At 40.3% G+C, this 27,817-nt stretch overlaps 3 protein-coding genes across 3 annotated transcripts; all 3 read right to left on the bottom strand.

Moving 5' to 3' along the window:
• Positions 1–18,304: 18,304 nt before the first annotated feature.
• LOC140949448 (uncharacterized) lies at positions 18,305–18,919 on the bottom strand. The gene has a single exon (XM_073398609.1). The coding sequence runs from the start codon at positions 18,917–18,919 to the stop codon at positions 18,305–18,307; it is 615 nt and encodes a 204-aa protein (XP_073254710.1).
• A 641-nt stretch (positions 18,920–19,560) lies between these two features.
• LOC140949447 (uncharacterized) lies at positions 19,561–20,370 on the bottom strand. Its single transcript, XM_073398608.1, has one exon. It carries the CDS (start codon positions 20,368–20,370, stop codon positions 19,561–19,563), a length of 810 nt encoding a protein of 269 aa, XP_073254709.1.
• A 264-nt stretch (positions 20,371–20,634) lies between these two features.
• Positions 20,635–21,234, bottom strand: LOC140949446 (uncharacterized). Its single transcript, XM_073398607.1, has one exon. The coding sequence runs from the start codon at positions 21,232–21,234 to the stop codon at positions 20,635–20,637; it is 600 nt and encodes a 199-aa protein (XP_073254708.1).
• Positions 21,235–27,817: the final 6,583 nt, after the last annotated feature.

Genomic DNA, 27,817 nt, shown 5'->3' with positions numbered 1-27,817 from the left:
GGTTAAAATTTTGGCGCGCAATGACCGAACGGCCGTCACGTTTTTTTTTGCCGATTAGCTCTTGCGGGGAAATTTCTTCAAAACAAGTTGTGAATTCTACCTTATCAATCCTTTAAATGGGTCATCCTAAAATGAACTGACCCATTTTTAAAATTGAATGAAGAACACTTTACTTTTCACCTACAGTACAAACATTCTGGTACGTTTGCTAACCGTAAATATGAAGAAATGTCTTACCCCAAAAATCAGAAAAATGTGCGAACCCATTCTAGTAACTCTATTGAAAATGCGACCCCGTTATAGTCAATCCAGTTGTGAAAAAAAAATACCTTGCACAGCGAAAAACTAACAGTAGCTTTGAGCGCACTTTTGCTTTTGTCCTACGATGTGTCAGAAATCAACATTCGTTACTTCAAATGAGACTTTCGTTAAAAAACAAAATCAATATTTTTATCTGATGGTGACACAATTCAACAATCAAATTCCGATAAACAAAATTATTTCCCAAATAATGACCGGGAAAGCGCCGTTAAAAAAAAACAAGCATAATAAACGGTCGTTAACTTGCCTAGTCCCTAAGCGTCATTATTTCGCGCGGCCAAAGCGTTTCGGGTCACGTGGTCCAAGCGAAAATGTGAGGCCGTTCCCCACCCGTTTGCTTCGGATACGTCACCGAAGTGAATTGACCGAGAGGGACTGTGAAAACGCCGTACAGGAACTAGGCAAGTCGTTAACAACAAACCTTTGGTGCGACAGTCAAATCACTCTTAAGCCAAACTCCTCCTTTTACAAGACTGGAAGTAGGGTTTCAAAAATCTTTAAGGGTTGTATGTAGGAGGTTTTTTTTTATAACTGCCTTCTCCCCTGGCCCCCTACCCTATCGTTTTTTTTGTCCTTGGTTCAGCTTTCGCGTGGTTACTTTACGAAACAGAAAAGAAAAACACACGGAAAAAACCGCCAGCTACGCAGGCTGGAATTACGTATGCTCACGCTGTACGATGTAATTAGCAGAGCTCCACAAACCTTTTCTTTCTTTTTCTGTAGCACCAGACGAAAATAGCGAACGACAACAGCAAAATAGCGGAGGTGACACCAAGTGAAATGTAAATAACGTTGTTATTTTCTGGTACAGATGCGGGCGTCGTGTTTTCTTTGACTGCAAATAAAATATATATATGTATAATATCTGGCTGGATTTGATAAAACGTGGGTAAAGAAATTTCAAGTGCATTTTAACAATTTGACATCTTACTGGAATGGAAAGCAGTTAAAAGTCACTAGCTGAGGCTAAACAATGACAGTATTATTGCAGGCAATAGACGGTAAAGTTCTCTCGCAGAGGAAGTAACACGATTTTGCGATGAAATAAACAACATTTGAAACGTCCAGAAATTGTAATCTTTTAGTCAGTCAAATCGTGAGGCCCATGGCTCAGTGTCGGCCGAAAACAGATCAAGAATGCACAATCTTTGAGCACAGAATAGGCTTTCAAAGACAAAATCACCTAAACTAAACACTCACGAAGCGTTTTTATGCTTGGCACAAAGTATTGCGGTAACACGAGCTCAACCGCACGTACCTGAGATTAGTCTGTCAACACTTTCGGTAAATCACACAATAAATGACTTTCGCGGCAATCACAAAACTTCCGAAAACCACTCATAATACTTCCAAACTTAATACGGGCGAAACAAAGTCAAATTATTAAGTGTAATCAAATGGTGACAAGTGAAATTAGGGAATAACTTCACGCGTGTTTTGTTCAAATCCTTATAGCCTGCAGAGCAGGCGTTTTTTAACGAAAACTCGGAGCTACATTGATCGTGGCCGCTGTCTTGAACAGCAACGGAAAAGACTAAGGGGGAGGGGCGGTGGAAGGGGGAGGGCGAGAGGAGAGTTTTTTCCTCCCTTCCCCCTCCCCCTCCGCTATTTTAAACCCATCAAACTCTCCCTTAAAATCAGTTTTTGACACGTCCCAACTCTCTGGTAGTATTTATTTGACGTCCAAGATGGTGGGACAACGTCATTCCTGAAAACAATTCATAGATCGAGCTCCAAAATACGCCTGTTTTGCAGGCTAAAATCCTTATTATCCTTATATTTGGACAAAACGCAAGTGAAACTGTTCCCTAATTTCACGAGTATACCATTAATATTTGATTACCTATTAATATCATGGGTGACGAATTACGTTCACTTAGCAATCTTGGATTTTTGACATGTTTATCCTGGATCGCATCGATGGAGAACTCCCCTCTCTCGAACGTTTAGAGCTTAAATTTGGCTTAACTTCAGAATTTTTCGACAAAATACCTGTTAGAGTCCTTCTTGATGTGCTCTTTCGTGTGTGTAGGTTTTCTAAAGCGTCTTTTTATGCCCTGGCATCCTCATTACTCGCCATCTTGACACTGAGAAGTACGGAAGGTTGCCATGGCAATTTTGTAATTTCACATGTGAAATTACAAATTATCGCTGAAATTTCGCGCCAAAATTAAGGAGTAATTCGTCACCTATGATATTACTCCGTTAAACTCTCGCTTTCTCCACATAAATCGTCACACGGAACTTTTCTCGACTCACACAATCGAATTATTCAAGATCCTCTATGTAAACCAGTGGTTGAAAAGGAGACATGCAGTCCCCGCCTTCCAAACAATTTTTTACTATTGGTGTGTTCCTTTCGGTGAATCCAAAAACGGATTTTCGATCTAAGAACGGATTTCGCGTTCCTTTCGGCAAATCTAAATCCGGATTTTTGATCTGGTGAATCCTTTTTGAAAAAGGATTCATTGGATTTGAAATCCGAAGAATCCAAATCCAGATTAACGGATTAGTGATCTACGCTGTTCCATTCACAGTGGATCCGAAATTAGTCAGCGGTATCAGCGGTATTTCTAGTTGAAGTATTCCCATTGAGGCGGTAGAGTTTCCTCGTTGCTGTCATTTGCCGCAAAACATCTGAAAACATTAGAAGATTGTTCCTGGTACATTAAAATATCCATATACTAACCATTTGTCTCTAAAGATTGCTTGAAATCAGAAATAAGTAAAAGTAACAAATGAACTGGTATCTAACTACAAACTCGCTTGTAGACGCGACAGGCACTCGATCGTGTTACATAAAAAAATCCGAGCTATGGAACTGGATCAAACTGGCTGACATTCTTTAGATAATTTTTAATTTTAATGCGCTTCTTTCTTTGTCTGTTTTATATGTTCCATCGTCGCTATTCGAACTGCCGACCACTAAATTCTGCACGGTATAATCACATAATTTGTCAAACAGTAGAAAACACGTAATTTTTTGAGAGGCTGTCGTGCATATTGCACGCGTTGGCGAAAGGTTTCCAAGGTTACAAATCCAATTTCGGATTTCACGTTCCTTTCGACCGCGAAATCTGGCAAATCTAGGATCAAAAATCCGTTTTTGGATTCGCCGAAACGAACACACCCTATGTCTTTGGCCTGGTCAGAAATTGGCGTCAATTTCCATGTGACCGAATAGATTTCATCCTTAGAACCTACTTTGTGAGGCCAAAGACTTGTTACTGCCAACAACAAAGCTCGCAGTATCCAATCCTTCCGTCTCGAGTCCAGGATCAGTCTTTCATCCGTGTAGCCCGAAATGAGACGAAATACGAGAAGATATTGGACGCAGCAGACTTTGCCAGTCGTGAGAATTGTTCCTTCATAAGGCTTAATGATGCCCCGCGGAAAACTTTGCTCAAGCCAGCCAAAAAAACTCTAAGACAACCCACACTATCTACTGCAGCCTATTCAGTAAATAGTCGGTACAAATTAGCTAAATAGAAAGTAAGTGAAAAAAAAGACATGCTCCAATACAAGACTCGGTCAGAAGGTACATGAGAGAGATTTCTATAGCCATGCTTTTGCAAATCCAGCCAGATATATATATATATGCATAAAGGGTAAGCAAAATTTAAAACAGCCGAAGTATCACCGTGTATCACAATGAACCTGCTGTGCCATCAATAACTTCTAAAACGCACCTACCTTGATCCTTCCGTAGATTGGCCGAAGACTTACAAGTTGCGAAATGAAGATGCATTATAATCAAAAGAGGTAACAATTAAAAATAAAAAGAAAGAAAAAATCAGTAAGAGTACACCATATTTGCTTTCCGATCAGTTTTCCACGCTTCACCATGACTTAAAACCTTAACTTCGCGCTATTTTCCCTTTGATGAACCAACCTATTGCTTTTCTATAACCATGATACCTACTAGTATTGCAAAAATCTCCGTCACAGCATTGTAAACGTTCGTCATCAAACAGTCTGCATTGATCAGCAGATATGCAGCCTTGAATAGTGACTTTTTCGTTATTCTCCGTTTTGTTCTCAAACATGAAACAAAGGTTTTCTGGGAATAAGCAGTTGGTTGTGATGGGAACCGATGAATTCTTGCTTGGGTACTGATAACACAAATTACCTAAAGGGAAATGCAGAATATTAAACTGAAAATAATATAAGACATTAATATACTAATACAGTATGCCGGTATCTTTCATTAAAATTGCCTGATGAGGAACAAGGGACTCTCGGCTAAAAGCTAATTGGAAGCGCAAAAATAAGACCCCTTAAAAAAAATGCTTTTTTGAGGAATTTAAAAAAAAAAAGATACTTAAAAACGCGACATAATAGGGACTATAAAAAAGTAACTCAACAATGACTCCAGGAGGAAAAATGAGTCTTTCTTTTTCTTTTTCTTTAATGTTTTTTGTCAATATCACTTTAGCTTGCAAATCGAAACGTTCTTCCCCTTAACTCCCTGGGAACTCTGTCTGTCGTGAATTGTAACATCTGTCGTAAATTGTAATAACAGTTGTCGAGAATTGTAATAACCAAGCTATCGTTAATTGTAATAAACGTTGTCGTAATTTGTAATACTTCTTACTGTCCAGGGCTTCTCTACTGAAATTTTCTTGTCAATCAAAAACATTTAAGCTATTATGTAGCCATTATTATGGCAACAACTAAATCATCTCACCGACCACCTGATAAACGTATCCGAAACAGTCAACCAACCAACTTACTGCGAGCAACTGCCTATTACTTCCACCACAAATTCGCCATAGGGGCTATTAGAAATATTGTAGGCGTGGGGCGGGGGGGTGGGGGGGTGAGTTTTAGAGACAGTTCAAAGCGTATAAATACCGCACACGCACAATTGACGTCAGTGAGACTAATTTGAAATGTTTGTCTGACTTTGGTCATTTTTTTTTTATTGTGATGACAAAAGTCGCGACAAACAAGACATCAACCAGCACGGAAGAGTACGTAATAAAGTATTTCTTCGACACATTTATTACGTCACTGATGACGTCATTTTACAAAGAAGCGTATGAATTATCAGTACTGAACACGAAAAAGTCCCTCTGCTCTGGTGTTCCGCAGTCCCCGCGGTAACTAAATTACAAGACTAGAGAATATAGCCAAGAATAAGGCGCCACTGTGATATGTTGCTCAGTGCTCACCAAATTCCTTGGGTAAAAAAAGAAAAAGAAACTTGAAAACGCGATGAATTACAGTGTAACGTTTTGTAACGTAAACTTTGCTTAGACTTTGTTTGGAATTAAATCGATGGATTGAACTATTAGAGCTATTAAGTGCAAAGGCGTGTAAAACGAAGTGTCCGCTCGTCTTGTGTATCATTTGTGTATTTTGCGCGACGCGATAATTAACTGTAGCTGTAGCGAGTTTAGTTCGGATTGTTCGAGAAGGTAGACACGACGCTGATTTATTCATCGGAAAAAGATACATCCAGTTAGTGAACTTTATTACTGAACTCGTACCTCAAAAAGTCAACAAAACGAAGTAAACGGCTGGCATAGTGTTGAAATGTTATGGGAAAAAGAACCTCTTGCCACCCTGTCACGGTTGAGTAGCTAGGCCATTTCCGGGTCAACCCAAGCCTCTGTTTCAAAGCAAGGCTAAGTGCAAAGCAAGTGATATGAATACGATTTTTTATTCTGATGAACGTGAAACTCATTATCACAAACTTGAAGGTTTTGCTTTTGGTACTTGGAAGTGGCCCATTGAGCAATGAGGTCATGATGAACTGCATTTTGGGATTCCTGTCTAACAGAACAATTCTGGTTCTCTAAGGAGTTCTTGGTGAATTATTGTTCATGTTCATTTTCAAGAATTATTACAAAATATTACAATTCACGACAGCTCGGCTTATTACAATTTACGACAACGTGTTATTACAATTTACGATAGCTTGGTTATTACAATTCTCGACAACTGTTATTACAATTTACGACGACTATTAATTACAATTCACGACAGAACAAACTCCGAGTAACCCGGGCATACGCAGTGCAAGTCTGACTAGTCGGAAAATGGGAATATTAAAAACCCCAAAAGGACACCACTCTGGGACGTAACTGTACATGTAGCTTCATTTGAAGCCTAAAAGATACCTAAGGCCCGGTTCAAACGCCGAACTTTTCATGAGCCGAACCTAATTCGAATTAAGGCCTACCCAAATTATTTAGACCGGCTGAATTAATTGCAGCTAAACTAAGTTCAAACGCTCATGTCGGTCAAACTGCTTACAAAATATTTTATAATAGTTTATGCATTAAGGTTCGGGAAAAGAAAAGTTCGGCGTCTGAATCAAAGCCGTTCCAGAGTCGCTCCAAAGACGAAATTCCCTGCCGGGCTAGGCGAAAAAAAAAAGGCTGAGCCGTTCCAAATTAAAAAAGGCGTTCGCAATTGATTCAGACCCGAACCAGTTTCATGTGCTTAATTCAAAGTATTAGGTTCAGCTCATGAAAAGTTCGGCTTCTGAACAGGGCCTATTACTCAAGCAAATAGCTAAATAAGAGCTATAGTAATTTTAATTGTGATAAAGAAGTTGTGATTGAATCAGCTTAGGCCCAGTTTAAACGTATCGAACCTAATCCCTTAAATCGTCGTTCGAATCAATTAAGTCCGACATATCTAATTTGGGTCGACACATGAATTTAGATCGAGTGGCCCACATAGGGATTTCGACTGTGGAGCGACTTCGTTTCAAACGTCGAACTTTTCATATACCGAACCTAATTATGCTTTAATTACTACAAATTATTATTCTGGTAAGCAAACATGTTAAAAATGAATTGAGTCCGATTAGTTAAAGTTCGACGTCTGAGCCGACCATCGAACTTGTATCATAAGTATCAAGTTCGCTACATGAAAAGTTTGACGTTTGAACTGTGCTCGTCTTCCTTTCTTCTTCTTCTTCCATCATTTCTTGGCGCAAAGCCCTACTTGTGTGGTTCCAAATATGGCTTTCAGTTCTAAACCCGTTAATGACACTTAAATCTGCAATTTATACGTGCCCCTAGACAAGAGCGTCGAGCATCCCCGTGTTTTGATATTGGGAAGCATCCCCCCGGGTCTTAACTAAACCTTAAATAGAACTGGATCATATAAAATTTGTATTTACTTATTGTTGAGGCGGCTGGCCTTTCACAAACATAGTGCAGATACTGCTCTTCACAGTTGTCCGGCTCTTCCATCGTTCCGGTGTCTGTCTTCATTCGTCTACATTTTGATGAGTTCCCGGTGTTGTCAACCCACACGTACTTAAAAATGGACACAGACAAGACATTAAAAAATCTAGTGCAAACAAGGCCCCCATATCAAATGGGGGTTCATTGGTCTGCCGCCGCTGCGCGTTTTCAAGCCGGGCTAGATAGGCAAGTTAGCCTTTTGAAATAAGAAATGATTGTCATTAGTTTGGAGTCACAATTTTGCCTAAATGAGAAGTAAGTGTTAATGTTGACTTAGGGGAGGGATAGGTTGACAGCAGTTACCCAGAAACTTCGATTGATCCAGCATTATTTTTAACTGGGACTTTGCACAACGCCCCCCCCCCCCCCCCCGCGCTTTTCCCCAAAAATATAACATGACAGTATAGTTGAAAATTATTGTCGCTCTACGCCTATAAAATGTGACAGGGTCAATTTCTGGGGTTTTAAATACTGCTATTTGTAAACAGTAATTTTCTGTCTCTTAAAACTTGCAAAGCAAATAAAGCTTCAGTTTTATTTCTGTCAGACATTGCATATAAAGGGTTTGTTACTATCCAAATGGACTGTCATATATATAGATTTAGCCAGGGCTAAAAACGAAGCTCCCATTAATAATTTTATAATTTAAATCAAACAATAAATTTGTAATCCACAAATCAGTCAACTTAAGGGCACATTCATGTGTGAGGGAAAGGCTAAGTGATTTTAGAGTGAAAGATCTTAACAACAACAACAACAATACCTTTATTCGCCTTGTACTTAATTAATTACATATATGAAAGAGCAAAAATATATATATATATATATATATATATATATATATATATATTTATTTGTACTTAATAAGGCCTGGAGCTGAAATAATCCTAACATTTTCTAGCCAGTTCTCCAGAACTTCTTGCATCGAGTTGATAGCCTCATTCGTACACCCATAAAAATAGCAATCATCTTCGATCACATTCAAGAGCTATAATGGCTCTTGATCACAGTAGATTAGGCCTGGAAAACAAATCAGGCCGAATTTTTTGCTTTCGATAACAGGGTTCATACAAATAATTGCAATCATTTTTCAAGGACTTTTCAAGGACTTTTCAAGGACCACCTACTAGGAATATAATTCCACAGATTGTACAAAAATGCACATTTCCAGTCTATTCTTATAAGGCTCTAAAGCCCCGTGCAAACGGACGCAACATTGTTGGCCAACAACTCCCAACATTGTTGGATGTTACATGTTGCGTCCGTTTGCACACCTTGTTGCATGTTGTTGGATGTTGTTGCGTGTTGTTGCACAAAGTTTGAAACCGGTCAAACTTTTCAGCCAACAACTCCCAACATTTTCTTTGTTCCGTGATCGCCGAAGCGTAGAGCAACAATATTGGATCCGTTTGCACAGCTCTTCCAACATTGTTGGGGCCACGCACGCTCATTACGCATGGATTAAAAAGACTTAGGGGTTGTATTTCTCCCACGATGCACTGCAGGTCCCAAACTTGTTGGGAGTTGTTGCTTCCGTTTGCACACCACTGCCAATACGCACGCAACAACTCCCAACATTGTTGGCGTAACAATGTTGGGAGTTATTGCACCCGTTTGCACGCAGCCTTAGGCTTGAACTGTTTGCCTCACCAACTTCTCTACATTTTTCAGTTCACTTAACTTTAATTAAGTTAGTTAATTATTGCGTAAAAAATTGAGCACTTTGTGTAAATAACCTTTAAATGCTCTGAGTTATGATTCATATTCTAGGGGTGTGCGAATGGTACCTCAAAAAGCGTGGGTCTCGGAAAATTTTGGCAGGATCTCGAAATCTCGGAAACGTTTTTGGTAAGTTTCGAAGCTAAGTCTCGTTTTTGCATGGTTTGTTTTTACTTTCTTGAGTCTGGAAAACTTTTTACCAAAGAGTGTCGGGCTCGGATTTCTAGCTAGGATCTCGGCGTCTCGGCGAGTCTCGGATTTTACCATTCGCCACCCCTTATTCTGTCTTAGACAACTAAAAATCATCAAAAAACATTTCCATGCCACTAAATTCAAAGTTGAAGAAAATTCAAGGACTTTTCAAGACTGTGCGAACCCTGGATAAGTTTTCTTTATGAAATCTTGCCAACAAATCTGGCGGTGGTAAACCAACCTTTTATACTTTATATACATCACATCTCAGGTGAAACAGTACTATTTATCATACAGACCTCGGACAGAATGCAGTATTTCACAATTTTTCAAGACAAATTGCAGTCAGTCAATATTTAGGACGATCAATCGTGGGCTTTCAGCGAAACCGTTCAAAAAATTTCCAAAATCACCTATACGGCCAGCCGGTTCCCACTTTTGACGAGTGCCAAATTAGCAGTGAACATTAACAGAGTTACGCTTCGACATAATAAAGAATTTATCATGTTTATTTTTTTTTATTGAATGGTTTTGTAACGATGTGTAATCTTAAAAAGCGCTTGATATGCGCGGTATTTTGAGTACTCCTGCGAGCGATGTTCATGAACGACTGAAAACAAACGGCACAGCGATTAAAATTGCAAGAGAGACTACTAAAAATCAATAAAGGAAATATAATTCGGTGAAACATTTACAGAGACAGCAATTTACATTCACGAGGACAAGTATTAAAATGTTTCTAAAAATCCTGCGTCTTAAAGCTTAAAGCTTAAGTTACGTTTTATGAAGCCGATCTCCCGGTGTTTGCTTTTTTTCAAAGATGACTCGAGGCAAGAAAATCGCTCAAAGTTTTCTTTCTACAGCCAACTTTATAATTAACTATTCTTCGAAACGTTTTCTTTCTAATTGCGTTGAGTAAAAATATATCTAAAGGCTTTTTAAAGTTCTGTAAGCTTATCTCAAACCTGATACTAGGTCAGATCATTGTCTCAGATCTTACAAACGTGCATAAACTTGCCACATAAACGGTGCTCGACTTCACGAAATTAGATATAAAAAAAAAAACAAACATCAAATACAATAATTACTCAGGCTTACTATTCGAGATGCAGCTCCTGAAAGCTATCAAGTAAGGCCGGAATCGCTTGAGACTTTTGAACCCTCTTTTATGCATCAAGCAATGTGAAAAACGAAAACGATGCCATCCGAAATCGGATTTCGGACTTTGACAAGCGACGCATCTCTCAACCAGAAAACCGATAAACAAACTAGCAATGAATAACAGAAAACTCTTGATAGCAGCTGTATTTCATTTTGTGCATCCAGGGCAAAAAGACAGCTAAAAACATCAGCAGTTGACACAAAAGTCTGTCAGCTTCAGTGAACAGGTTTCAAGATGCTGCATAAGTTTTCCTCATGAACTCACTTGTCACGTTTGACCTATCAGAGCATAAAAATTGGACGTAAAGCGTGACCAACGCGTGACCTTGGTAAGAAAAGGTTTTCCCCGCCTGTATTTCTAAATAACCTGCTCAATTTTCGCGTACGAGGTTAGACTGAAATCAAAATCTTAATAGTGCGGGGTCATAGTGACATAAACACAACATATTTCATATGATTTTTTTAAAAATATAAACTTGAGCCTGCGATCATTTGAAAACTAGTAACTTTTCAGCGGATAACTTCAAAAAGTACTCGACCTCTATGGGTCGACACCTGAGCCCGCGATACGGTCAGCTGATACTGGTCAGGGGATACCTTGTTTAAACAGCTGTCAATAGATCACAACATTGATGTTAAATCAGTTTTCTCTTGGGCTCCCAAAAGAAGTTAGAAAGTGTGAAACTAAACATTGGTTTTCCTGTAGTGCAGACGGACGGTCTCTCGGGACAATGGGACTCCACCCACACGCGCGCGAAGCGTGCGCGTGGAGCTCCGCTATCAAATTGACGAGCGATCTACAAATAGCACATTCCTTTATTGTAAGGAAAGGCTTTTCACACGCAGGGAGAGAATTGCGACAAGTTGAAGCTTTTTCCGTGGGACCCTGGGAGAGAATTGTTTTTGCAGCTCCCTTGCAGGCTAACTACCTCATCGAATAATGTATTTAGATAAGGCATTCGGCGTAGATATAAGTCCAACAACTCCACGTAATTATTTTGTGTTCGTTCCAAATAGACTTCTAAGTCTGTTCGCCAGACGACCTGAAATAACCCGTGGGAGTTCCGTCCGCTGTTTTTTTTTTTTTTTTTTTTTTCGACATATATGGAAGGTATTTCTTGATTGGGCGTTGCCCTCACGGGCAGCCCAACAATTATTAACATGACTATGCCATAATTCAGCGAGAAGCCTTTCTGAGAAGTGTGTCGCGAGAACCAAGGCTACCCTTGAATTTTAATTACTAATGATCAAATCAAAAAGAAAAATAAGTACCTTATTAGTATTTAATTTCGTGGGTCTTTATTTTCAAGTTTTTCGCGATTTAAAAAATATCTCAAGATTTAAGACCATTTCTAGAAATACTGGCTGGTAGTAATGGACCGCTCCTAATAACTGGAGATTTTAACTTCCACCTCGACGTCCCCACTGACCGTTTTGCTATTCGTTTTATGGGTTTAATTGAAGCTTTCAATCTGATACAACACATTAGTGCTTCCACCCATAAAAATGGACATACCCTAGACTTAGTGATCACCAAAGCCAATGCTAACTTTATAAAATACATCAAAGTGTCTGATCCAGTTATATACGACCATTCTGCTGTGCATTGTGGGTTGTTTATCAGGAAAACAGATTTTGAAAGGCTGGAAATAACATATAGGAAACTGCGGTCAATTGATAGAGAGTGCTTTATCCAGAATATTCGAAAATCAGAATTAGCAAATTATAACAAGTTTGAGAATGTCTCTGCTCTCGTAGACTGCTATGTCAGCACATTATCGGGGTTACTTGAGCAACACGCGCCTGCTAAGAAACGTGTTGTTACTATATATACGACCCGCTGCGCCGTGGTATAGCAATCAGATCAGAGCGGAAAAAGCATAAAGAAGGAGACTGGAGAGGATATGGCGGAGTAACAAACTTACGATTAATAGGGAAGTGTTTGTCAAGCAATGCAAATGCGTTAACAGGCTAATTTCAGACTCAAGGATGAAGTTTTGTGCAGACACCATTAAAGACAATAGTTCTAATCCGCGGGTATTGTTCTCAACGTTTGAAAAACTGTTGCATCTCAAGGCAGCACCAAAACTACCATCGCACGAAAACGACAACGAATCTCGCGAACACCTTTGCTGAGTTTTCTGAGAATAAGATACAGTCTCTCAGGGACAACATGCTAAAAGTAATCTTACTGACTCACTTCAAGTTTCGACCTGTCATAGTCTTGTGGAATTGCTTGAATTTTCTCCTTTTTTACGAACTATGGCTGGGAAATCCTCTTGAGGGAGACGGCCATTTGCATTCTCGAACGATAGAAGAAAGGTATGAAAGAGCAATCACGTACCGGAGAATATTCAAAAAACTCAGCAACTATAAAATTGTATTGGTTCTTTCCCCGATTAATCGACTTCGGCTCATCAGAGAAGATTAATGCGTGCGCGCAGATTGACATGGCCGCCACATTTGCGCGACCACGGTTTGTTAAGATTCAGAAATTTTGCCTCCATGCGATGTGACGTAGTGACTTCTCTCTATTCTTTACACAAAAAGAAGACATGAGTAAGCATGTCGCTGCGCTTGATTTTAACACCTGGTGATGCCTGCACTAAATAACTCGTACTTACATCTATTTCCGCTTTCTTTAGACCAGAAATTTCCAGGAAACGAATCAAAAACCAGCGCTGATCGTAATTATCTATCTTCACCAGACCTCCTCTGAAGTTAAAACAGCCCTTTTGAGCACCTTTCCATGTACTTTTTTTATTTTCTATGTAGCAAGATGACCCATTAAGATACCAATCGGTAGAGCAAGCCAGTGGACCTAGTTTAAAGAACAGTTAGTATTACATTAAACCAAGAAGGTTAATCTGATCATATTATGGTTGACAAATTACCCCTTAATTTTGGCGCGAAATTTCAGCAATTACTTATAATTTCACAGGTGAAATTGCAAAATTGCCATGACAACCTTCCGTACGTCTCAATACCGAGATGGTGGCAAAGTTTTAAAAATGTTAGAAATGAAGATGTCAGGGCACTAAAAGACGCTTTAGAAAACCTGAACACACGAAAGAGCACATCAAGAGCGATTCTATCAGGAATTTTGTCGCAAAAGTCTAAAACTCACGAACTTAAGCAGATTTTTTGATCGCTGATCATTTGATAAACATGTCAAAAACCTACGATTGTGAGAATAATTCGTCACCCATGATATTAATATGTAATCAAATGACATACTCGTGAAATTAGGGAGTAATTTGCCTTGCCTAAATTAGTACGATTTGGACAAAACACGCGTGAAATTATTCCCTAATTTCACTGGTCATCATTTGATCACGCATACCATTCTAACAAGAGGAAAGACTTGAGCAGTGAACCAATTAAAACTCGAAGTAATTTTGGCGTTAACTGTAGAAAAGACGAAAGCAAAACAATTCCTCGGGGAAGAAGTCACCTAAAAAAAATTGGGGGAGCTCGTCCTACCTGTTGGTGGTTAAGATTTAATTTGTGGATTGATACCACTTGGTAGCCGGCTCTTATCTAAAATATGAACATATTAGATGTTGCCATAAGAGCTGTTTTGGTGCCTTTTAGAAGCCAGTCGAGATGTCTCGCCAAAAATTATAAGATGTATTTGTTACTCAACTGTTTTTTCCGTAGTTTTGCATTAAAAGTTTAATCTTTATTTGGCAAAACTGCTCAAAACGGCCGGGACCAATTATATTTAAAAGCTCTGACTTGTTCTTGGAGGGGGAGGTGCTCTTCTATAAAAGTGTTGAGGTGCTAATCGGAAATTTTTAAAATACACCCCTAAAAGATCTCACAATATGGCATCTGGGCGTGGCTCAAACACAGCAGTTGAAAACTCATCCTTACAGCAAGAAGACTGAGATAATACGGAGATGAAATAAAAAGGAATAGCAAAATCTATTTGAATCCTAATATTTGTTTAAAGAAGATCCGGTACTCGTCAGTGGTTTTTGCTGTAGCCTATGATGTTTTTATCTCAAAAACACAACGCTGCGTACCCTTTATTTTTTCTTATCAAGAGCTGTCTTGGGAACAACTTACCTTTCGCCCGTTCACAGATGAAGTATTTGTTTTCCTTGCAACATTTGGTAAGGTTCCAACAATTTCCCAAGATTTCAACACATTTGTCTTCACATGCAGTACTCGATCTGTTATCGAGCCACTTGACAGGAAAAGACTCATTAAAAGATTCTCCATTGCTCCATAAATATTCACCTTTCTGAAACCGATAAACAAGCCCAATCCAGGCTGGATTGTCAGTGATGTTGGAAGACAGGTTATAAACAAAATCCATTTCCCTTTTATTCGCTACACTTACAAGGTCTCCTCCAAACGAAAAACACACGCGTGAGGCTGTCGACCAACTGAATTCCTGCCTGTAATTAATCTTGTCCATAACGTTGTAGCACGAGTTTTCAAATTCTTTCCAGTCTTGAGGACATGAGAGGTGTCGGTCTTATAAAAAGTCAAAGAAAATGACTTGAGAACGTAAGGGACCAACTCCAGGAAAATGTCCGTTAATAATAATAATAATAATAATAATAATAATAATAATAATAACAATAATAATAATGTGGTTTTTCATGTTCAAATGCAGCTACTTTTTATGGAGCTAAAATTAGAAGGACAGGAACAGTAACAGTTGGTCTAAGCAATACAGTCGAACCTCCCGTAAGCGACTATCTAAAATGCAAAGACTTAGCGGTCGCTTACTGGAGGTGGTCGCTTACAAGAATCGAAACGCAGGGGGACATCTTCCGAGAAGAGGTCTGGGCACATCTACTTTATGGAAGATAACTTATTGCATTTAATTTCTAATTTACGCCATGTGTAGTTCCATGTTGTTACTTAAGTTTTTGGCATTTTTTAAGTAGCATAGTGCACACAGCGAAAATAGAGAACAAAGATTGCGTCAAGTGGTCACTTACAAGAGGTTAAAAACAATGGAAAATCATTCCATGTCGGCCCAAAAAGTGATCGCGGTCGTTTACAGGAGGTGGTCGTTTATTAGAGGTTCCAACTGTAAGGCTTTGACTGGGAAAATTGCGGTGTATTGGTTTGGTGGTCACTTATGGGAGGTGGTCTCTTACGAGAGGTGTTCGCACATGGAGGTTCAACTGTATATAGAATAAAATTTCACGTAACCTTGCCCATAGCATGTTTTTAAGATCGCAAAAAAGAAAAAATACTTATACTAATCCTCTTGTTAAATAGAGTGCCTCGCAGCCGTTTTTAGTGTCGTCACGCAACGCTCCTCTCCAGAAACGGCTGCTGAGAATCGAACCACTTTCCTTTCCAGCGGTTAGCCAATATAATTCAGCTCCCATTTTCTGGAAGGGGTTCACGCCTCGTTTGCGGCACGCTCAGACTCCACCAATCACAACTTCGCTTTTATCAGTGCTCCATGTGTGAATGACAGCACATTCAAAATAATCGCGTGAAAACAAGCAATCAACGAGAGTAGTGTTGTCGTAGTTGATTCCTATTCAAAATTTATGAGATAAGGAGCAGCAGTAAGCAAGTCGGCTCATACTCGGTGTAAAAACCTGTGAAGCTCACGAGTGACGTAAAACAATTAATACAAAGAAAACACTGAGAAGTCAACACAATAGAGCCAAGGAAGTAATAGCTAGAAAACAAAGAAAAAGCTCACAGGTTTTTTCACCGAGGATGACCCACAAGTCGGGCAAATGCGATGCACAAAATTGATGAGCTTATAAAGTTGCCGGGTATAGTCTCGGGAAATCGCACATCGAAAATTATCAGATTGCTTTTTTTTTAAAATCAGTATCCTTGAGAGTTTGGTCTTCAAATGTACACCGTGCAGCAATATTATGAACACATCCGGCACATGAAATTCAGCATACGTATATATCAGTACATGTGCACCTTAAATGAAGAACCAACCGATCCTAGTATGAGTCTTGTAGGCCTATCAAACTCTTTTTTCCACTTGGAACTTTCTTAACCGCTTAAAACAAACTTTTCTGCAAATTAACCTTTTCTTTGATTGCGGACACAGAGCCCATCCAAATTAAGCGACGATTGATTGATTTGTCGAAATTAAGCGTGTCCGCTTGCTAGCGCCCTGCGGCTCACGTAATGGTCAAGTTTCTTATACATGATTGGTTTGTTCGTTAAACCACAAACACAAAGGGAAAGGAATGTAACTCGGTTCTCAGCAGCCTTGGTTTAGCTTTTGACCATTTTTGGAGATCTACCAGGAGCGAATAGTAAAGCCGACGAAACCTCTGCACAATAAGAGATAAAATTGGTAACAAAAATTCCTAGAGAAGAAGCGGAGCCTGTTACTCAAGCATTTACATGGCGGACGAGAGGGCTGTCAAGTAGGTTAAAAATATATCTTATTTTCTATATGAACAGTAATTGCATTAGAAAAAAGTTTTACTTTACTGTTTATGGATTCTTCTAGAGATGAGTTCACACTTTCGTAAGAAAACTCAGTGGCAGATAATTTGGAGGGGTTCCGGCCCGCATGTTGGTGCCCATCCATATGGGCACCAACACTGTTGTACCGACCTGAATCTTGGTGAAGATCTTGGGGTAGCTATCTCATTTTGTTTCCCAGATTTTGGACTATATTTATTGAACGATTTTGATTTCTCTTTGACTGCGTCACAGTGAAAACCAGCAATTTTTAAAAGTGGACAGCGCCTTAGAACAAGAAAGTATACTTACCAGCCAGAGACATGGTTATCGATGAGAGAAGTAACAAAAGCAAGCCAATTTGGGTCATGATATATGCCAACAGTCCTAAAAAGATAGGGACAAAAAAGGCTGATTCTGCAACTGCTTTCGCCACTGAACCGCTTGCAGACAGTAAGGAATTTTATTGTACGGCTCATTCCATGAGCGGACAAGATAAAGAGAATCCTGTGTTCTGATGGGCTACCCAAGCGTGCAAGATAGGCCCGAGATTTTCCGCGTTGGTACTGTATTCTAGCTTAAATGTTCCTATTTTAGCCATATAGTAAATCCGCTGTCGACCAAGCTTGTTCGGTCAGGATAGATTGACATTCTCTGTAGAAAACACTCTCATACAGTTTGATTTCGACTTTTACTTCTCGATTCACTAGAACAATTACAGCAAAAAGGAAAATACAGAATTAATAAACGCGAACCGAAAACCTTCCAAAAACGATAACTTAAAGTACAACAACTGACTAAGAAAACGAGCAAAAAATACAGGAAAAACTATTAATACTTGCAAGATCTGTGCGGCACCTCCGGATACAACTAAGCGACCGATTTACATGGACCAAAAAATAAAACTTTATACTAAACTGGGCTGAAACCAATAAACCTAACGAACTTACGAAAATTGACAATAACGATGACGTAGCGCGACGCCGAGACTAGAATTACGTCTGAAAGAATACGCATATGAAAAAAGGCTAAGCGCGATAACAAAGGTACCACTTAAACTAGCTTTACGCAACGCGAAACATGAGAAAATAAAGAACAGGAAAAAAACTCGTAGTCTCCCGTGGCTACATGCCCGCCCCAATGAACTTCCCAAGTCTCTATACAGTTTATTAATAGAGTCACTACTTAAGCGCGAGAATAAGTCCTAGATCCTTAAATAGACCTGTTAGTAGTGATGAAATAAATTCCTTTCACAGCTTCTGGAGAAAAAAAAAGGTTGGTTTTTTTAATTAATATGCCGCTCTCGGACCTTCAAGGAAGTATAATTTTGTTACTGGCCTTGAAAGAACCGTTAAACTCGTCTGAACCTTTGCTAATCTGACATGTCCGTCTTTTCCTCGAAAGACATCATCAACTTTGCCTAACGGCCATTTTCCGTGATGGACATTTTCATCTGCAATCAATACCAGATCTCCGATCTCCAAGCTACGACGAGGCTTCATCCACTTTGCTCTTTCTTGTAGGGCTGGCAAAAACTCCTTTAGCCAGCGCTTCCAGAATATGTCTGAGATGTGCTGCACCTCTCGCCAACGGCGCTTGCTGCAATTATCTCCCTTACCAAAGGACCCAACGGGCTTACTTGGATTCGATCTCAATGACAGCAAATGTTTCGGTGTGAGAGGTTCTAGGCCCTTAGGGTCGCTGCTAACTAGTGTCAAAGGTCGGCTGTTCAAAATACCTGCAACTTCGGCCATGAGGGTGTGCAGCATTTCATCAGTGAAAAGTTGTTGTCCCAGCAAGGCTATTAGGATTTTGCGAACTGATTCTTTCCCACGCTTCACCGATAAGAGATGCTCCAGTGGTATTAAATTTCCAGATGATGTTTTTCTGACGAAGAAAGTCATGAATCGTTGTTTGGTTCCATTCACTTAACGACTCAGGGAGCTCTTTCTCCCCTGCACGAAAATTTGTACCATTGTCACTGAAGATAGTAGCCGAACATACTCTCAAACTGACAAATCTTTGCAAGGCGTTTATAAAGCCATCGGTGTCACCTGAGGGGAATGGACAACTTCGATATGGACAGCTCTGACAGCAAGGCAGGTGAAAAGGCAACCATAACGTTTCACGTTTGAACGACCCTGACGTACATAAAGAGGACCAAAATAATCCAGCCCCGCATGAGTAAACGGCGGTTCTTCAGACATCAGTCTTTCCTTTAGACAATCACCCATCAGCTGTTCCCCACGCACGGCACCAAGTTTCTTGCACAGAAAACAGCCACTGATCACACGACGCACAGCTGATCGTTCCTTGATTACCCAATACTGGTGACGCAGGCTAGACAAAACCTACTCTTGACCCAGATGACCGGTTTTCTGGTGATGCTGCGAGATGATTAAATCTGTCACGCGCTCTCGGTAAGGAAGAACGATTGGATGCTTTGCATCCTAGTCGATTAGAGCGTTTTCCAGTCGACCCCCAACTCTTAGAATTCCCATCTCGTCCAACAGTGGATGACGTTTGCGTATATGGCCAATCATCTTCAGGTTCTTAAGCTCTGAAGTTGCCTGACGCGAGTGCTGTAATGAACCACTCCTTTGCAAGGCCTGCATGACTTCGAGAAATGAAATTCTCTGTGTTTGATAATCTCCCTTTCAGCTTCTTTCATTTCGTCCACCGACAGGATTCTTCTATTTGCACTACTCTTAACTTTGGAACTGATTGGACTTCGACGGTATCGATCAATGAACCACAATCTAAATCTGTGTAACCAGGCCACTGCCCTCTTTAATCTTTCCCATGATGAATGGCGCTCGATCAAAGTTGAAAGAACATCTTCACTTTGATGGCGAGACGATGATTGGCTGTTAGACTGAGCACGTTTGATCTCTGGGTCGTCATCGGATAACTCCGGTTCATGAAGTGTAGGATCACGAGGCCAAAATTCATCTTTCTTGGCTAGATACTGAGGAACACTTAGCCAGTTGCTGTTTGCACACATCTCTTCTACTGTGACACTTCTACTAACCTCATCAGCCGGGTTTAGCTCAGAACCTATGTGTCTCCACTGGTGGGGGGCTGAGTTTTCGTGAATAACTGAGAGTCTGTTTGCAACAAACGTGTGAAATCTCTTCGACTGATTTCTGCTGTACTGCAACACGCAGGTGGAGTCTGACCAATATGTTGATTGTGTAATCGGAACGTCCAATTCCTCTCGAACAGACCTGTCCAAATGAATAGCTAAGACTGCCGCAGAAAGTTCCAATCTCGGTATAGTCATAGGTTTCAGGTGTGCTAGGCGAGATTTCCCAATGAGAAATGTACAATGGATTCTATCTTCAACATCCACCATTCTGAGATACGAGACCGCTCCCTATGCTATCTGCGACGCTCTGCGAAGTAGTGCAACTCGGCAAATTTCAAGTCTCCAAAGTACAACGGCTTAATGCATCTTCCAAGCGAGATCCGAGAGAGACTGGGTAATTGACTCTTCCACTTCTCCCATCTCTCACCATCTTCATCACTGATTGGGTCGTCCCATCCAATGTTCTTTATACAAAGATCTTGCAACAACTTCTTTGCCTTTAGAACAACTAGCGCGACCAACCCAAGTGGATCATAAACGGAACTCGTCATGCTGAGTATTCCCCGACTGGTATTTGGTCTGTCTCTTCGGGTATATAACCTTGAAAGTAAACTCGTCTTTCTCTAAATCCCACTCGAGCCCCACCGTACGTTGAATCGGTGAGTTTACTTTGTCCAGGTCAAGGCGAAGTACTGACAGGGCTCTCTCAACTCGCGGAATACAGTCCAAGACCTCTGAACTGTTACTTAACCATTTGGTTAATCGAAATCCTCCTTTGGACAGAATGCTTCTTAGCTGATGCATAAATCCCACAGCGTTTTTTGCAGATTTAACCGATTTGAGGCAGTCATCGACGTAAAAGTTCCTTTTGACTGTCCTGACCACTTCTTCCGGGAATTCGCCTTTGTTGTCTTCTGCTGTCCTTTTCAACGCGAAGTTGCAACAACTCGGTGACGACGTTGCGCCAAACAAATGAACTTCCGTAAGATTATCGACTGGTTGCTGGTTCAAGTCACCATCCAGCCACCAGAAAAATCTGAACGTGACTTGGTAGTCTGGTGGTACTCTAACTTGATATAACATGCACTCGATGCCAGCTAATAACGCGACTCGTTTTTCAGGGAATCTCATCAACACGCCAACTATAGATTTGGTCAAGTCCGGTCCAGTAAGAAGCTGAGCGTTAAGAGATGTTCCTCCGTATTTGGCTGCACAGTCGAAGACTACTCTCGTCTTGCCAGGCTTGTTTAGCACAGGGTGGTGAGGTAAATACCACAGCGGCCGCTTGTCGTCTACATGAACTCGTTAAACGGTACCTCTCTTGCGTGTTCCTTAGCAATGTACTCTTCCAGGTGGTCTTAACATTCAAAGAGTTTTTCATCTTGCAGAAACCTTCTCTTCCGTACTTGAAGCCTTCGTTCTGCCATGGCCGATTGTAAGGCAAGAGAGGTTGGTACTGTCTCCAGGAAAGCGCCACCTGACAATGACCATGATCAAGTTTCACAGATCGTTCCATGATTGCAAGGGCTTTCTTGTCTTTCTTTCTTCCACTGACATGCACATGTTAGAGTCACCGGCCAAGCCGTAATTCTCTATGGCCCAGAACCTTTCGACTTGCTGCATGAGACAATCTTCATCTTTCCTCGCGGACTACACTAGGCGAACAAAGTTAACATTCAGATGCCTGATGCAACCGATGCCTCCCACTGGGCCCATGAGTGTCCAACCGAGAGGTGTCCGTATGGCATATGGCTCTCCTCTGTTACCACACCTTTCTTCTAATAATCAGAAGGCCTCTGGCGCGTTGGTGCCTACGATTAATCGGACGTCTTTCTCGCTAATACTTGGTAACTTTGTCTTCAAGGTGAGGCCACTGTCTTGTATCAAGCTCTGAAGGGATACTTCGGCGTGAGGCGTTCAGTCTATCAACAGTCCGTAGTCTTTTAATTTCAACCTTGTCAGTACCATCAAGTGGGTCTACGATTAGGCTGATCTCATGACCAACTCTTGGGCTGTCTTCTCTTCCTTGAGTTGTCGGGAAGAATGTTTTTTCTTGCCCTCGAACTCCAAGCTCAATCGCTAGAGTCTTGTCGCATAAGGAGATTTCTGAACGGCTGTCTAGAAGTGCGTACGTTTCCACTGCCTTGTTTACATCGCAACTTCGGACTTTCACAGGGACCAGCCGGAAGCAAACCTTTCCCCCTCCTTTTGAGGTACTGTTAGTCTGTCCACTTGGTAACGGCGTGCTACTGCTTACTTGGGTTCCTTGTTCTACTGCTCTGGTTCTGATTTCAACTGATTGCTGTGAGGGCGGAAGGTGAAGTAAAGTATGGTGTCTTCTCTTACAACCTTGGACTTCACATGTACTCCTTGCTAAGAATCCCACTGCAATGTGGCCGTCCTTGAAGCAATTATGGCATAACTCAGCTTTCCTCGTCACTTGTAGACGTTCCTCAAAATTCTTCTCTATGAAAATCTTGCATTTCGCTAAGGGATGAGCTGTATTGCATACCGGGAAGACTGCATATCTCATAGTTGGGGCTTCTTTGTGACCAGGTGAACTCTGTCCTTCTCTGGAATCGATGTACTGAATGCGTTACCGCGCTCATCGGATAATGTAGCTCTTTTAGGCTTAGCCTTACGTCTCTGACTATTCGATCTGTCTCGTGCGACGTCTATCACGCAACCAAACACAGGGTTATTTGCACTTCTCGCCTTGATCTTGACAAATTCTGCAATGTGACTAATGCTCGTTCTTTGACCTGCCTCCTGGATTTGATCTGCTACTTCAGCAAATTTAGTCCTGATATGAAACGGTAGCCTCTGAACATTTTTTTTAGGTTGTCAGCGCTATTGATTTCATCCAGGTAGCTAAACGATTCAAGTGTATTTTCGCAATCCTTTAACTGGTCAGCAAATGCTAATAATCCTGTACGATCTGAGAGTTCAGAAGAGGACCTTCTGTTAGCTTAGTCACGTGCTGCAAGGCAATTCTGAAGGGACGTCCGAACCGTTCTTCAAGTAGCCTTCTTGCAGTTTGATATCCTAGGGAAGGATCCTTGTACAAACAACATTTGATCGTGTCCTTTGCTACACCCGATGTGTACTGAAGAAGGTACATAAGCTTCTCGCTTTCGCTAGCTGCACTTATAGAGACGATGCTTGTTTTAAACAATTTAATAAAATTCCAGTATTCGAGGGGATCACCATCGAAGATTGCCAACTCCTTCTTCGGCAAAGCAAACCCCTGCTTTATGGTTAACGCCATCTTGTCTATAAATTCTTCAGGCAAAATATATTCGTTTTCTGAATGGGAGGAGGCTGTGCTGGATCTGGCTGGTAGACCTTTGAATTCTAGAGCATTAAGATTCAACTGTGACTGTGAACCTTTGGATTCAATTGATTTCTGTCTGCCTCGGGGCTCAGGGTCTTCCTGCACTGCTTATAGCCGCTTGTGGTTCGTCCTTCAACTCCTTTATCAAACGGATCCAGCTCTTTAAACACCTCCGGAGAGTTAGGGTAATCGATATCTTCATCTTGCAACAACTTACCTTACAGATCTGTTTTTAGGACTTCATACTGTGCTTCCAAAACTTCTAACTTTAATTTAGTCTCTTCCTCCAGGCGTAATAATTCTTGCTTTTGCGTAAACTGTTTCAGCTTTAAATAATAGATAAATGAGCGGTGCTGAAGACATCTTCAGGCGGTGTCTCTATATCTTCGTGTGTTACAAGTGGCACCTTTAGGCTATGAATACATTGTTCAATTCTTGATTCAAAATTCATTTTTCGGTAGCGATGTTCTTTAAAAAACGTGCTTCGCTTCCCCATTCTTCTAAGTTTCCAGATAAAGTGGCAATGTAATCGTAATGCGCCTTCTCGAAGCGAGCAAAGGCTTCGTCAATGTCCAATAATTTCTCCGAAACTTCATTGACATTCTATGCGTCATTTGAGAGTTCTTCAGTTTCTCGGTACAACTTAGTTATTCTCGATACGTACCCAGATCTTGTATTTTTCAGTCGCAGACTGCCTAAGGTATCTTCAGAATGAAAACGGCGTCTTCTTTGCCACTCCCGATCAACTCCGGAAGATATGACATCCACTATCAGTTCTTTGAATACATGTAGAAAAACACTCTCGTACACTTTGAACTCGACCTTCATTTCTCGATTCACTAGAACAATTACAGCAAAAAGGAAAATACAGAATTAATAAACGCGAACCGAAAACCTTCCAAAAACGATAACTTAAAGTACAACAAATGACTAAGAAAACGAGCAAAAAATACAGGAAAAACTATACTTACAAGATCTGTACGGCACCTCCGGATACAACTAAGCGACTGATTTACATGGACCAAAAAATAAGACTTTACACTAAACTGGACTAAAAACAATAAACCTAATGAACTTACGAAATTGACAATAACGATGACGTAACGCGACGCTGAGACTAGAATTACTGAAAGAATACGCATATGAAAAAAGGCTAAGCGCGATAACAAAGGTACTAATTAAACTAACTTTACGCAATGCAAAACATGACAAAATAAAGAACAGGAAAAAACTCGCAGTCTCTCGTGGCTACATTCTCGTTATTTTTTTGGGTCTATCGACCTCAACTTCGTCTCGGTCACAAAAAGTACAGAAAAACCCCGAAAATTACTTGAATTCGCTTTCCTTGGCCGTTATTAAAACTGATAGGAACGATAAAAAGTTGGCAGAAAGGGAGGCTTGCGTAATAAATATTGCAGCTGCTGCTCATTACAGCATTAAGCAAGCTACTAGGGCTTTTCAACAGTTATAGTAGAATGTCAGGCAAATTTTTGTCTTCATCCCGGGGGGTACTCCTGGGAATTCTTGGTGGGGGTGAGCCGCCCGGTTCTCCAAATCCTAGCCCTATTTCAGACCAAAAAATGTCATTTCATACCCCCCGTTTTCAGATCAGACCTCTAAAGTCCATATCCGTTTTCAAACCTGGCTTTTAGGGAGAAATTATGTCATCAATACTTGGATTAGACCGCAAACAAAAAAATTATTCAAATGCATTTCGAACTGGTATAGTTCTGTTTCGTTTTTATTCATTTGCAATTGAAACGATAAATACGTTCATACACTCCCGTAGTTTCCTCAAAAACCATACCCGATTCCGGACCAAACAAGACGCTACGGAGTAACATTTCGGCGTCGTGATTGTAAAACTGATTAATTGTAAACGCGGAGGAAAAGTAAGAAATGAAATACGGTAATAGTAAGGTGCTAATTTGTGAAATAATGCGATTTGTCAGGATATTCTGAAAAGAGCAACATCCAAGAGGCCTTCTTGGCAAAAAGTAGCATTTCGGGGCAATTTATCTCTGGGATATTAGCCCAGTTATGCTCTGATGCCTCTATAAAAAATCCTTCTAAATTTGACTTGGTTCTAAACGTTTAGACCTAAGTCAAATATGAGGTTACAGTGAATAACAAGTCTAACAAAACAAACAGTGAAAAAAGAATTCTCTATTTTTTTTTTAATCAGGCTTCAAAAACAGCATAGCATTCTCATGTACTGATTAAAGATATGTAAGGCATGGGTAAGGAGTCAATTCTGTTGAGCATGGAATTGGCTAAAACTCACTGTTACGAGTTCGAATGTTTTGAGGATAATTATTCACTGACTATCAGCACGCAGGGATGTTGGATTAACACAAGGAAGTTTAAAGGAACACAGTCTTTACAGAGCTTTAAAACACAGCATCCGCCAACACAAACTTGACTTGAACTTAAGTGAAACTAAACAGCCTCTGCCAATAATAACAAACTCTCACTTGAACTTCAGATATCTTACGGCTTCCACCAACTTTGTAAACACAGAACTTGAAATTCGACCTTCGTCACACTTGACTAAACACAGCACTCCAGCTCGTGAGAGAAAACTTAGGCCCCGGTTCAGACGCCGACCTTTCCAAGAGCCGAACCTAATTCGAATAAAGGCCGACCCAAATTATTTAGATCGACTGAATTGAGTGCAGCTGAATTAAGTTTAAAAGGCGAAAAATTCTTATTTCGGTTAAACTGCTTACAAAATAAGTTATAATAATTTATGCATTGGGTTCGGTACATGAAAAGTTCGGCGTCTGAATAAAAGCCGTTCCAAAGAGGCTCCAAAGGCGAAATTCTCGGCCAGGCTAGGCGAAAAGAACAGCTGAGCCGTTCCAAATTGAAACAGGCGTTTCTAACTGATTCAGACGCCGAACTTTTGACGTACTTAATTCAATGTATTAGGTTCGGCTTATGAAAAGTTCGGCGTCCGAACCGGGCCTTAGTTCGACAAAAGAAGTCGCTTGGACTTGTATACCGTTTGACATAAAGTTCTAGAAAATGCTAAACAGGCGAATAGTAGTAGCTTTTCGACATATTTTATGATTTCAGTAACTGATGCAAATCTGCTCACTCATGCTGAAATGTAAACATGCCCTAATTAATTATTCATTAATAATCCAAAAACCTAGAGAAAGTTTGAGAAAGTCACGCAACGCATGAAAACAATTTTACTACGTAACACTCAACAAAGACAAACGTCTTTGTGCAGCATTTTGTAACTTGAAATTCGTCACAAAACAGTTCGAAAGGAGTGCTCGCTCGTGAAATGTTTTTCAACACTCGAAGAGAAATTTAGTGTCTCTGCGCGGCCATGTAATAGCCTCTATTTATTCCTCGAGTAAATTAAAGACTAAACTCGAAGTGATCTCAAGACATCATGCACGAAGTAGTCCGGTCTCATTTCGTGAAATAGCCGAAACAAGCCGAAAAGTCACGAAATCTTGTCCCAAAACTAGTGCATAATTTCATAGCTATTTTTCATATCTCGAACTACCTTGGGTCACAATAGCGCAATCGGCTAATCCTTCAACTTAGAGTCTCCTCTGATGTGACGGGTCACACAGGTGAGTCGGTTCAAACCCCCGGAAAGCCAAAATAATTATTCTTTCTTCCTCGAAAAAGTTAAAGAATAAATCATAGAGATCGAAGTGATCTCGAGATATCTCGAACAAATTCTGGTCTCATTTCGTCAAATAGCCGAATAAAACAGAAAATCTACACACTTTGTGTGCCCAATCTTGTCCCAAAAATGTCAACTTTGATGCATTCCTGAGGGTCGCGAATCCTTTACTTCGCGCTGCGGCGAAGTAAATAGGCAAAGTGTAAACTCGTTTTCAGACCAAAAAAGCCCCAAAACCCAAATTTCAAATTTCTTCCATCCCGCAAGAGAATTACCATAAATTTATAGAAATTTATATTTAGAATTTTCAATAAGAAACTAACCAGATTAAAAATATCCCCTTACCTTGGGAAACGCCGTTCTTACTTCGCAATTTTACAACAAAACTCGAAAGAAACAATTGTCAGAGTTCTTTCATTCAGAAAGTATTCGATGGAGAGTACGATCCTGCGGAGTTCTTTCTCTTGTTATTAGCCTTTAAGACTTTTTGGTGATAGATAAAGTATAATTTTCTTTTATACAAGGAAGTTAAAACTATGACAGGTGCTGCTTATTATACTGCTTCCAACTGTGGTTTGTAGACAGTTAATGTAGAATATCAGTAAAATTTGTGCATATGCGTTGTTGAGGATATAGCCAGCCATCAAATTTTTAATTTTATGTAAATTACAACATCGTTGCCTTTAAATATTCAAGATCATGGTGCCCTACCTTACGGCTCACACCACTTT

The sequence above is a fragment of the Porites lutea genome, chromosome 10 (assembly GCF_958299795.1).
Source record: "Porites lutea chromosome 10, jaPorLute2.1, whole genome shotgun sequence".
Taxonomy (NCBI): Eukaryota; Metazoa; Cnidaria; class Anthozoa; order Scleractinia; family Poritidae; genus Porites; species Porites lutea.
Note: the sequence above shows the minus strand (reverse complement) of the source record. Positions and strands in the feature narration are given on the sequence as shown.